This window comes from Podarcis raffonei, chromosome 16 (genome assembly GCF_027172205.1).
Source record: "Podarcis raffonei isolate rPodRaf1 chromosome 16, rPodRaf1.pri, whole genome shotgun sequence".
In the NCBI taxonomy this organism is placed as follows: Eukaryota; Metazoa; Chordata; class Lepidosauria; order Squamata; family Lacertidae; genus Podarcis; species Podarcis raffonei.
In genome coordinates, this window is record NC_070617.1 from 40057486 (window position 1) to 40070097 (window position 12612).

The following is a 12612-nucleotide window of genomic DNA, read 5'->3' on the forward strand; positions in this document are numbered from 1 at the left end:
GAGAATGCTACTAGCCCAGAAATGGAAGGAAGGTGAAGTACCAACAAAAGAAGAATGGCAGATGAAACTGATGGAATTTGTGGAGATGGCGAAACTGACGGGGAAGATCCGAAACCAGGAAGATCAAGTATTTTCTAAAGACTGAAGCAAATCTGTAATTTATTTAAAGGACCACTGTAAACAGTTAAAATCACTGGCAGGGTTGTAATGAAAATTGTAATGTGGATTTTTTTACGATAATTATGGATATTTATAGATGGATAATGATAAAAGATGCAGCAAACTTAACCTTAAACATGGAACCCATGGAGGGAGGGAGGGAAGGAGGTCCGAAGGTTCAAATGTACCTTGCATTTTAATGTTTGAAATGGTTATGTTAAAATGTATAAAATGTATAAAATATATAAAATTGTGATTACACCCACCCACCCACCCACCCACCCACCATATTTTTCGCTCTATAGGACACACTTTTTCCCCTCCAAAAATGAAGGGGAAATGTGTGTGCGTCCTATGGAGCGAATGCAGGCTCCTTGGCTTCAGCGATAGCAACGCGAAGCCTCCAAAGCGCAGAGGGAGCGCTCCCTCCGTGCTCTGGAGGTTTCAGGGATAGCCGCCTGAAGAAGCCTTTGGAGCGCAGCGGGAACTCGCACTGCGCTCCAAAGGCTTCGGGATATATATATATATATATATATATATATATATATATATATATATAATTTGGGTATATTAATGTTAGACCAGCTGATAAATGAAGAGGATGAATATTATATATACTCCATCTTAAGAGACAAATACAGATTACCTACAAATGCTCAATGGCAATATCTCCAGATGAAACACTTGCTAACCACCATCTACGGACCAGGAGCTTTTACAGCCTCAGAGACCCCAGAAATATTGAAGCAGTTGATTAACTCTTATGCCACAAAAAACTGGCCATCAACATATATAAATCTTTGTTATTAGCAAACCAAATTGATATACAGGTACTGAAGGAGGTTTGGAATAAAGAATTAAGAGATCTCAATTTTGACCTTATACAACAACAACAAATATTTAGAATATACTGGACCCCATTATGTTTAAAAAAGGGCTATCTAAGGTATCTAACTGTTGGAGATGCAATAGGGATAATGCTTCTCTAAAACATGTTTTTTCATTGTCCTATATTGAAAGATTTTTTGGCAGACGGTAACTGAAACTATCAACAGAACTGTACAGAATAACCTTACATTTACAGAGCAGAATATCTTCTGGAATTATATACCCAGCACCTGGAACCTTACAAAAGGACAATATGACCACAGCAAAAAGACTGGTACTGATGAATTGGAAAAATAAAAATGCAGCTCCCTTCTATGACTGGATTGAAGACTTGGCATGGACAAATTCAATGATATTTGGAGTCCATTCTTACAAATACTGTAATAGGTTAAGATCTGGTGAAGTACAATAACAACCTTGTAAAATATACAGTTTGGGTCCCCCCTCCCCCCTTTATTTCCCCTTCTACGCGGGTTCTGTTTTTCTTTTTCTCTTATTTACGTCTCATCATGTTTAGTGCACATATAATTATGCACTCTTAAAACTTTCAATAAAGATGTTTTTAAAAAATTCAAGACAGAAGGCATGAAAACAGTTTCATTGCATTTAATAATAAATAGAAAGAGAGAAACAAGCCCTTCCTCCTGCTACTGACAGGTGTGTTATCACAGCACTTGAAACCTATTGTAAATACTATCATTTTGTTCTTTGGATAAAAGAAAACAGCAATACCATCCTTATTCTTTATTTTTTAACTTTTCTCCAGATGGAACACTAGTTCTTGCCTCTGTACAGCAGGATTTAACATTCCTTTATTTAAATCCATGGCACTCCCAATTCAGTTAGAATTCCCACAAACACAAAATACAAAGTCACCCCTTTCTATTTCTTAACCTGATAGCTTCTGTTGATGTTAACCTTTCATTCATTCTGTTAAACCTTGGCTTTGTGGCAGTTTGATAACTAAGTACAACTAAACTAAACATAACAAGTACCCTGCTGGATGAGTCCGAAGGCCCATCAAGTCCAGCATTCAGTCCTCACAGTGGCCAACCAGATGGCTTCTGAGAACCCCACAAGCCTTCTGCCACTCCTGGTCTCAGAAGAACAGAAGACCCTGAACTCTAGTATTACAAGAGAAATCCATTTTCTGCACACTATGCAGGATTTTAACACCCCCTCCTTTACTCAGTTTTTCTAAACTAAAAATCTCCAAACACTGTCACCTTTCCTCAGTTGCTCCTGTACTATTATAATTTTGGTTACCCTTTCCTGCACCTTTTCCAGCTGTACAAAATAAATTTCCAAGTTGCAGCAACCTGAACTGTACACAGTATTCCAAGTGTGGTCACACTACAGGTTTGCAGAAAGGCATTATAATAACTGGAGTATTATTTTCAGACCCTTTGCTACTGGCTCCAACATGGATTTTGCCTTAGCTGCTTCACACCGTGTAGACAACTTCATTGAGCTCACCACCTGAAACAAATCTGTTCTCATCAACAATGCAGTTCATGCACACTAGGGCATTGCTTGGAACTTGACCAGGCTATCAGATCTCTTTTGAGAATGCTATATATTATTCACCCGATACCCTGATTCAAAGGGTCAATTCACATCCTTTCCCCCAGGTGTAATTTAATGTGCCAGACATGCATTGTACCAGGACAGTCACTAGAGAGCCAGGATTGGCTGTGGCTCCCTCCCAAGCAAACACCTGAGTGAGTCACAAACCCAGGTTGGCTATCAAGTGTGGAACAGCCGCCTGTGCCATTTAAAGGAGCCGCTGTGCCCTAGTGTTTCTTTCCCACAACCCTACTGGATCACCTTAAAGGGAAAGACTGGTTTGCAAGTCCTTCCTTAACAGGAGTCTTGTTGTGTTTCAATGGAGATGACGTGCAACACAGATCCATAGAAAAACTGCCTTCTAACAAGATCAAACTAATTGCACGCCTAGCTCAGTCTTGTCTACTCTTTGATCAGCAGCAGCTCACCAGGGTTTTGGGCAGACTCTGATCTGCTCATTTGAACTGGAGTTACCAGGGACTGAACTGGTGACGTGCAAACCATGGGGAAAGGAGCCAAGGGGGGAAGTGGCACAGATCAGCGAGGGCTGGGATTTGGCTTTTGTTCTTTTGGCAGAAAGTATGGAGCCAGAAGATCTAGTAGGTTTAAAAGGAGCATGGGGAATGATTCTGTAAACATCTAAGGAAAGCGTACACTGAATGTACCCTTGCCTTATATATTCTGTCAGCAGACAATAGGTTAATGTGAAAATGAAAGTGTGTGTGTGTGTGTGTGTGTGTGAGAGAGAGAGAGAGAGAGAGAGAGAGAGAGAGAGAGAGAGAGAGAGAGAGAGAGAGACCCAGCAACCATGGAAAGAATTAAAAACATGCAAGGTGAAATCGAAGGCCAGATGAGGCTGACAGCCCCCTCCTCCTGTCCTGGGGAGCTGGAAGCATTTTTGCAACTTGCAGCTGGAAAGATGACAGGCTCTTCACATTTTCCTTCTCATTTGGCAATGGCACCTCAACTTTTAAATACTTCCCTTGTCAGCCCCTCCTGTTATGGACTGAACAAAGCAGAAAGAGCTTGTTTGAGACTGAAAGGAACTGTGCCCATTTCCCAAACCTGCTCTTATCTGAGCAGTGTAAAACTAAGCCTGGAGTGTGACCTGGATCTGCCTGATGAGAACAGTTTGGGTTCTGCAGTCATACAAACACAGCTGCAACAGGCCCAGAATAGGTTGTACACCAAGGCTTGCTTTATTTATTGTTCATTTGACTTATTTATAGACTACCCTTCACTCTACGGCCTCACAGCACAAACAAATCACAAGGTCATCAAATGATCAACCAACACTATAAAATATTACAATAATAGAACAGGCACGCCTGAAGGATATAAGAGCAGGTGATGAAATTATCCAAGTGGTTCCAAATGTCAATCCCTCCTGAAGACCTGGGGAAATAGCTGCTTCTTTCGCTGCCAATGAAAAATTAGCAGTATCTGTGCTCAATGTACCTCAGAGAGAAGGCTTGCTCACATGCTGACACCCCTCTACCTAGATTTCTCCTGGCAGCAGGATCACTGATCATAACTCAGAGACAGTTCATATGGAAGGAGCCACTACTTGAGATCTTGTGTCACGTGTAGTGCAACATAGGCATCTATGGGCTTGGAATCAAATTGGTAACCACTACCATTACATGGATTCGACCCAGACATGTCCATCGGCACTCTGGTTGCTGCATTCTGCACTAGTTGCAGCTTCCAGATCTACTTCAAGGGCAGTCCCACATGGAGTGCACTGCTGTAATCCAAGCTGAAGGTTACCAGAACCATGGCCAGGCCTTCCCAATCCAATGGTCACAGCTAGCAAAGTGGCTGCTGCTGGGATTAGGCACACCTAGGCACTGAAGTCAACTTGGCTTCAACTGGCAAAGCTAGATTGAACTGCACCCCCAAACTACTCAGCCTGCTCTTTCAGATGGAAAGCAACTCCATCAAGGGCAGGCTAAATTCCAAATCCACAGTACTGCCATCTTGTCTGGGTTCAGCTTCAATTTATTAACTCGCCTCCTGGTAACTGACCAACCACACCAGATTCAGGTGTAACAGAGAAAGAGTTGGGTGTTATCTGTATATTGAGGATGCCTTGTTCCAGATCACCTCAGGACATCTCATAGTGGCCTTGTATGGCAAGATTAATCCTTGAGGGACCCCAGTGAGTAGTTCCCATAGGGTCAAGTAGAAATCTCCCACTGCTACTCTGTCTCAATAATCATGGAGGTGGGAATGGAACCACTGCAATGTGGTGCCCCCAACTCTCTGAGTTGCTCCAGATGGATGCCATGGTTGATGGTGTCAAAAGTTGTCAAGAGACTGAGAAGAAACAAGAAGGTTGTACCCCTCCCTTCCTCTCCCTTTCCCAACAAGAGTCATCCACCAGGGCAATGTTGCTTCAGTAGCATCATGAACAAGATGAACAGGACACCACAGAGTGGCTGGTCTGGAGCAGGATTGTCCAGCGGCCTGGCACAGACTCAGCACTAGATTCCACAGTATTTCCTGCACCACAACTTAGGGCTTATCCACACTTGCCTTTCCTCCATGCTTTCCAGGCATGAGCTGTGTTTTAAAGCTCCATGTCCAAACATCATTTTTTTTTGCTCCAGAGTGTTCCCTGCGAAAACCTGTTCTTTAAAGTTGAACTGGAGCAAATGGCAATCTGTGGTAAACCTGGACTGGTGTTCTGATGTTTGCTCTGACTGAGCGCTAAAGAGTGGTTTTTTGTGAGGAAAACTCTGGGACAAACAACAACAATGCTCAGTTGTGAGCTTTTAAGCCCATACCTGTGCCTGGAAAGAGCAGGGCAAAAGGAAAGTGTGGATAAGGCCTTAGTGCGCAAGAACCAAAACAACCCCAAGGCATGGTGGGCGGCTGCACAGACTGGTATTGTTTCCTGCTCTAGATTCATTGGAAAAAGTTGGATGCTGTTGGTGGAAACCACCAGTGCATTTTAAATAGGGCAGGGGCACACCTGATAAATTCCATCTTGTGTGTATGATTTTTAGAAAACCCACCCAGTACACCTGAAGTTCCAGCAACACAAATATTTCTGAGTACCCTCCTGTACCCGGCAAACTCATTTAGCATCAGAATATGATTAACCCACACCTGAATACTGCCTTTGTTTTGTGCCCACATGCCATTTATGCGGTGTGAAATAATGATGAAGGCTTTTTGAGGTATGGCGTTTAAATATCCATGCCACTCATCTGCTTTGCATAAGCCAGCGATGGGGAACCTGTGGCCCTCCTGAAGTTGCTGGACTGCAGCCCTCAGCACCCCTGACCACTGGCCAGGCTGGTTGGGACTGTTGTGGGCCCAACAACATCAGGAGGGTAAATGGTTCCTCATTCCTAGCATAAGCAGCACATCAATACATCTTTAGAAGTACAGTAATTATTTCCAGAGAAAGAGTTCATATTTGCTTTCAAAGTCACCCCCAAATTCTACAGTCTTGCTAAATTACACCCCTGGCCCGGAATTTAAAACAAGTTTAAAACTGGGAATCCTCCAAACCTCTTAGCTACAATCTGCCCTGGAATCTTGCTTGCAGAGGGCTGGCCATATGTGTATATTACATAAAGGCCAGCCAAGAGAATCTTCTGTTCTTAGAAATGAACAAGATACTTCATTTAACAAATATGTTGATTCTCTTAAGGCAAGGGGGGTGTCACAAACTAATAGGCATAAAGACTGTATTCGTAGGGAGAATAACCGTGCTAATCTTTTTTAAATGCATTGGTCAAGTTTGGAAGAAAAAAATAGGCTGACATAATGAAGTCTCCCTGTTTCTGCAGAAGTGGATCATGCAACTCTGGGAGTAGAAGCCGGCTCTTCTAATATGACTGACAGCTTCCTTAAAAGCAGGTGGAATCTGCAGTGACCACCTGCTGGCCAAACACTGCTAAAAAGCAGCAGCAAAAGGGGCAACTTTCCTCTTGAAAGTTATCATGGTGGTATGGACAGAAACATACTGGGTCCCGCCCAGAGCTACTGCTGATTTGCATATGCTAATTAAATATGTATACATGCAAACTTGGGCTTTAATGCCTGGACTTAAATGCCACACAAGGATTTATGCTAACTAATTCCTCGTTCAAATCACCCCACATAAGCTATTCAATTAATCTGCACTGCACCACAGATCAACCAAAACCAGTTCCTTTTTCATTCATTTACTCCAAGTAATGTACCAAACAACCCTGCTCCAGATAAATTGAATTTCCTTCAATTACCCCTATTTGTTACCCCCTAAGCCATAATTAGTTATTTCCCCAAATATCCTACCCAGTAAACCTAATTACCTCTGGTTCAATTCTCCTTGAATTCAATATTAACCAAGAAACATTCAGGGCACTTAAAAGAATGTCTGGGGCCTGTGCCCCATAAGCTCATCCCTGGACATGTCCCTGGTTCCGGTGCCTCACCACCTGCCTGAAACGTACAACCCGAAGAAGCCCCCTAATCCACAACCAGAGAAACAGGACCACTGACCTTCATGCTGCCGGGCGCTTGGCTCCCTCGTGGAGACTGGGGACCCTCGGTGCAAGTGACTGCTGAAAGCCGTCCCATGGGCTGCCTGGTGGTCCTCATAGGCAAGAGGGCTGTGGCGAGGTTTCCCTGCTTCAGGCACGATCACAGGGGCTCCTCTGGTGATGGAGCCGCCAGAGTTTGTCACTGGGCTGGGCCTGCTTTTCAAGCTCTCCTCGTAAGCACTTTTTAAACTCTCCCCGTAAGCTCTTTCCAGAGTCCTTGGGTCCTGCATGACATCCAGAGAATGCAGGGGATGAAAAGTCCTCCCCGGGCTTCCAATAATGGAACGGACATCATGCTTTTTGGCACTTGCCGAAGCGTTGCTGTCATATTTCAGCGGGGTTCCCTGGGGGGACAAGGTGGGAGACAAGAGAGAAAGGTCAGCAAGCTGGCAGGAAAAGGACAGCAGCACGGAAGGTCACAAATGGCTTTCTGAGGCTGCCGCTGGCATTCTAGGCTTCGCTTCGACAGATGAAGGGGGGGGAGGCACACTGATTCGTTTATTTTGTCAGTTAATTCCCATTTGCAGTTTGCCAAGTCTGTATGAAAATGGAGGCCACCGGGTTAGAGCAGAGGAGGGATGGGATGGGATGCAGGGCTGCCACTTGCTCTGCTGAGAAGTCAGGCTTCCCTCTCCACCAACTGCTGTCCCCTGGCAGCCGCCATTCCACCAGGCCTTGGCAATGGAGGGAAGAGAACGGATGTCGGGTCAGCTGCCCTGGCAACAGTGCAGAGACCAGAAGCTTCTGGTGCCTCCTCTCCGTGAACTTTTCCACCCCAATTGGTCAACAGAAGAAAGTGTAACTCTGAACTTGTACCAAAGTTTGTTTATCTCCTACTCCTTCAATAACGCATTTTCTTTTTGTGTCATGTTGTAAGCTTGAGGGCAGGGGTTATCTTTTTTTAGCAATCTGGGAGCCCATTTTGGCTAAAGAGCATAATAAAATTTAAATAAATAAATAAATAAATAAATAAATAAATAAATAAATAACCAGCTTCCTTTGGGTGCTCTTTTCCATCTCTTTTCAAATTTTCCACTTTCTGGGAACACTTTCCTGCACTAACTTCATTGCTATGGAACCCCTATGACCTGTCACGTTGCAGAGGATTCCGGTACATCTTCTAGCCAGCCCTTCTCAACCTTTGGTCCCTAGATGTTTTTGCGACTACAACTCCCATCAATTCTAGCCAGCATGGCCAGTGATCAGAGGATGATAGAAACTGTAGTTCAAGAACATCTGGGGACCCAAGGTTGAGAAAGGTAGTTCTATATAGTAAGTTCATTGCACCAAACCATTGCCTACAGAAACCAAACCACAAGAAAATGTCACACCGAATAATGGTTAAGGAAGTTCAACCCTCTATTCCCTTCTCCTAATGTGTTTGTTTGTTTGTTTGTTTGTTTGTTTGTTTGTTTGTTTGTTTAGACCGAAAGGCTTAAAAAGGCTTATTGAGGGCCAGGACTATCCCACTACTGGCTTTTGTTAGTGAGTCTATGAGCCTTTCTGGCTAAAGGTATAAATACCTGCAGTGCTTTTTTAGTAAAAAATGTTTAGGGCTACTCTCATTTTCCTACTCATATTGAAATACTGCCCCTCAATGAGGCCAAACTTAGATTCACAAAATGTTTAGGGGTATGCGTACCGCTGCATACCCCCAGAAAAAAAGCACTGAATACCTGCAATAAACAAACTCTGCTTTGACTTGATGTTTGAAATGACAAACCATGGTTTGAGCTAACTAATTTGGTATGATCAAGATGCATAAATTAACACACTCTTATCACAGCAACTGGAATGCCCTGGTTTTCCCGTACATTTGGAAGCTCAAACCACAGCTTGGGTTCTAAACTATGGTGAGCACAAACCATGGTTTGGTGTGATATCTGTATTGAGCATCCGCTTATGCAGATGAAAGACCAAGCACATTGGGCCCCATGATCATGTCATATGAATTGAGAATGGACCTAAAAACACATTCAACGTTTCTCCTACAGCTCCACGTTGCAAGGAAAGATCAGAAGCGATGGTCAAACTGGCTTTGAAGGAAACATGTCCAGTGGGGAATCCATGACTAGGAACACTGAAATCACCACTCTACCTCACAACTGGTGGTCACTTACCACCTGAATGATTTATACCAACCAATAGGTTATTTACCATTAGCTACCAATAAAGTAAGCAGAAGCCTTAGTATTAAGAAGAGAAGGACATATATTTCATTCTTCCTCTAGGGCAGGACACAATGTGTGGTTGGCAGGGAGTGGCGAGAGGGACTGCTAGGCAAAACCATAGATCTGCAGGCCTGGGAGCAAAGGGTGCTCCTGGGTCATTAAATGAGACACCTCTCCCAGGGGGACACAATCAGCTCTGTATAAGAACAGGTGGAACCATTTGAGGCAGGATGCTTAATACACACACCCCAAAAATGTGGCATGAGGTAAAGTGGTTAGTCACTCTCAAGGAATAGTGACATACCCACCTCATCTCTCCATGGGAACAAAGCAGATTTGCAAACAGCTCTCACTGAGGCCCGGCATAGCTGCTATGGAAACCATCCAAATATTTTATCAGCCCACGCAGGAGACACGAGCCAAAAGCTGACTCATCATTAAATGAATCTGGATCTGCTTGGGTATTTTGCTTGAAACTTGTAGCAGAGGCTCAGCTAGGAGAACTAAAGAGCAAGACCTGGGTTCAAATCACTCTATGGCCATGCTCTCACTTTGTAGCCTTGGAACAACTCTACGACCCAATTTTAGGTGCAGTGCTGAGATAAATCAGTGGCTTCCTATCCTGGCTTGTTTTAACTAACTGTCACCCTCTGTTTGGAAGTAATAATAATAATAATAATAATAATAATAATAATAATAATAATAACAACAACAACAATAACAATAACAATAATAATAATAATAATAATAATAATAATAATTATTTATTATTTATACCCTGCCCATCTGGCTGAGTTTCCCTAGCCACTCTGGGCGGCTTCCAATCAAGTGTTAAAAACAATACAGCATGACGAAGCAATGACGAATGGTGGTTATTTTAAAGCAGATGTCAAGACCCCGGAGTTCGCCACTGACTGGAACCCCAAGTCAGCTACTGACTGCAGATCCCACAGCACCAGGGCCCCTAAAACTGGACCCCCATGAGCACTTCCCCCTAGGCCTGAGCAAACTAGTGCCTCCCACACCACCTTGCCAGTCCAATGCTATAGGCTGAAGGTCATAAGAGTGCAGGATGAGTGCCCAACCTCAGGTCAGAGTGTTAATGTATTTATTATTTAAAGTATTTATATCCACCCAAAAGTCCTAGGATGGAAATATTCGCAGCCCAAACAAAAAATTACAGCTTGACCCTAAGCAAGATTCTAGTTCTCCCAGAAGGAGTGTGCAGCATAGGAGAGATGGGACAGAGGTAGAGGCCCAGAAGGCCTTAGTTCACCACCAACCCTCACTGGAACAACCTGCTCACTAGGAGTTCTCCATAGTGCTGAGACAACCAGCCTGGTTTCCTGCCTTGCCTCCTGGGCTCATTTGCAGGACCAGAACATCAGGAAGTGGACAATTCCAATCTCTGCCTCTAGTTACAAATAGCAGGAGCTCCTAAGCAACTGAGCAGAGAAGGACACTTGTGTCTTAGCATCCTCCCTACCCCAGTGCCTCTCTGTTACGGACCGTGTGGATACCTGGGTAATAGAGCCCTCCTTCACAGGCCTCGTCATCAGAGAGATGTCAGGCGTGCGCCTCAGCTCCTCCCTGGGAATCTCATGGATTGACCTTCCTGCTTCCTTCACAGTGGCAACAAGGCCTTCATGAACTGCTTTCATTTTCAACGGGGTAAAGCTCTCATGAGGCCTGACCTTGTAGGCCTCGGATAAGTCCCTCGGAGGTGTGCTTTCCCTCTTGAGCTGCTTAGCTTCTCTTCTGAGGTAGTCCTCGGAGGCTTCCACGTAAGATCGAGGTATTCCTGGGGGAAAATACCAAAAGACAGAATCCATCATTGGGCTTCTTATAGAAAAGTAACTTCTGCAATTCTCTCTTTTACCCTCCAGATGAAGCACGTCACACAATTTTCAACTCAACTAATTCAGTTAATTTGCAAAAAGGACCATACTTGAAGACCAGAGGTCAAAGCGCAGCCCTGTGGGCAACAAACAAAATGGAACACTAAACATGCCATGAAAATTTCCAGGTCTACCGTATTTTTCGCACCATTGGACGCACTTTCCCCCCCCCTTAAAAAGTAAGGGGAAATGTTTGTGCGTCTTATGGAGCGAAGCTGGCAAGAGCCGCTGATGCCGACAAGCTCTGCGCAGCTCTCCCTTTAAAGCAAGAGCTGCATAGAGTGTGTCTACAGCTCTGGCTGGGTTTACAGGGAGGCGGTAGGAGGGACTGCCGTCTGTCCCTCCTTCCGGCTCATTGTAAACCCAGCAAGAGCCGCGGCTGCTGAGCTGAGCCGGGGAGGAGGGAGGGAAGGGGATTCCGTTGGTCCCTCCCTCCTCCGTGGCTCGCTTTGAAGCAGCAAAGTGGGAGGGAAGCCGCTTACACCCGTGTAAGCAGCTCCTCTCCCACTTTCCTGCTTCAAAGCAATCACGGAGGAGGGAAGGAGGGGACCCATGGATCCTTCTCGCTGCTCGAGGCTGCAGTGGATTCCCTCCTCCCGGGCTCCCTTTGAAGCGGAAAGTGGGAGGGGAGCAGCTTACACTCGTGTAAGCAGCTCCTCTTCCACTTTCCTGCTTCAAAGCGGAGGGAATCCCCTCCGTGGCTTGCTTTGAAGCAGGGTGCAGGGGTTCAGTGGGGAAAGAGGGCAGGAAATAGATGCTGGGCAGGAAGACTTTGACCACTGGAAAGTCCACCTCAGCCTCCCCAGATTTCCACTGAGACAGCCAGGCATGGCCATAAGAGCTAGAAACTTGCATGGGCTGTTTATTTAAAGACGAAAACATGCACTCATGTGAAAGAAATCCTCCCAGGTTCCTGGACACAACCCACACTTGATATTCACACAAGGTTACATGGATGGCATTGGCAACTGGAGGAGCAGCATGGTTAAAGAGCAAGTCCTGGTTTCAAGCTTAAGATCAGCTCTTTCGTGGTGGCCTCAAACAACCCTTTGGCTGCAAGGGGAATCCCTCCCTTAATTCAGGATGCTACAGTCTACACATGCTGTGGCTGCCTGCCCTTTTCCCTGAGCTGTAAAAGCACCTTCAAGAGGGTGATGGGAGGTGACACAGTCATCTTCCAGATGTGCAAAGAACCAGCCTCGCCACACTAAACGTGACAGCAAGCCTCACACCCAGATCTGAAGCATTAATGGGAACCTAGGAAGCTGCCTTATAAGGAGTCGGATACACTACTCCATCTAGCTTAGTAATGTCAACACTGACTGGCAGCAGTTTGCCAGAGTTTCAGGCCTGGAGAGGCTGGGGATTGAACGTGTGGTGTTCTTCATG

The 12612-nt window shown here is 44.9% G+C and overlaps 1 protein-coding gene across 13 annotated transcripts in view; it reads right to left on the minus strand.

Moving 5' to 3' along the window:
* Window positions 1-12612, minus strand: part of NCOR2 (nuclear receptor corepressor 2) — a 359439-nt gene that overhangs the window by 23134 nt on the left and 323693 nt on the right. For 12 of the 13 annotated variants that reach the window (XM_053369224.1, XM_053369223.1, XM_053369214.1 and 9 more), the window contains exons 31-32: window positions 10846-11126; window positions 7114-7498 (exon numbers count right to left, since the gene is read on the minus strand). In XM_053369224.1, the coding sequence (XP_053225199.1) occupies window positions 7114-7498; window positions 10846-11126 (666 nt within the window). The remainder of the gene's footprint in view (window positions 1-7113; window positions 7499-10845; window positions 11127-12612) is intronic. The other variant, XM_053369220.1, reaches the window with a different exon arrangement.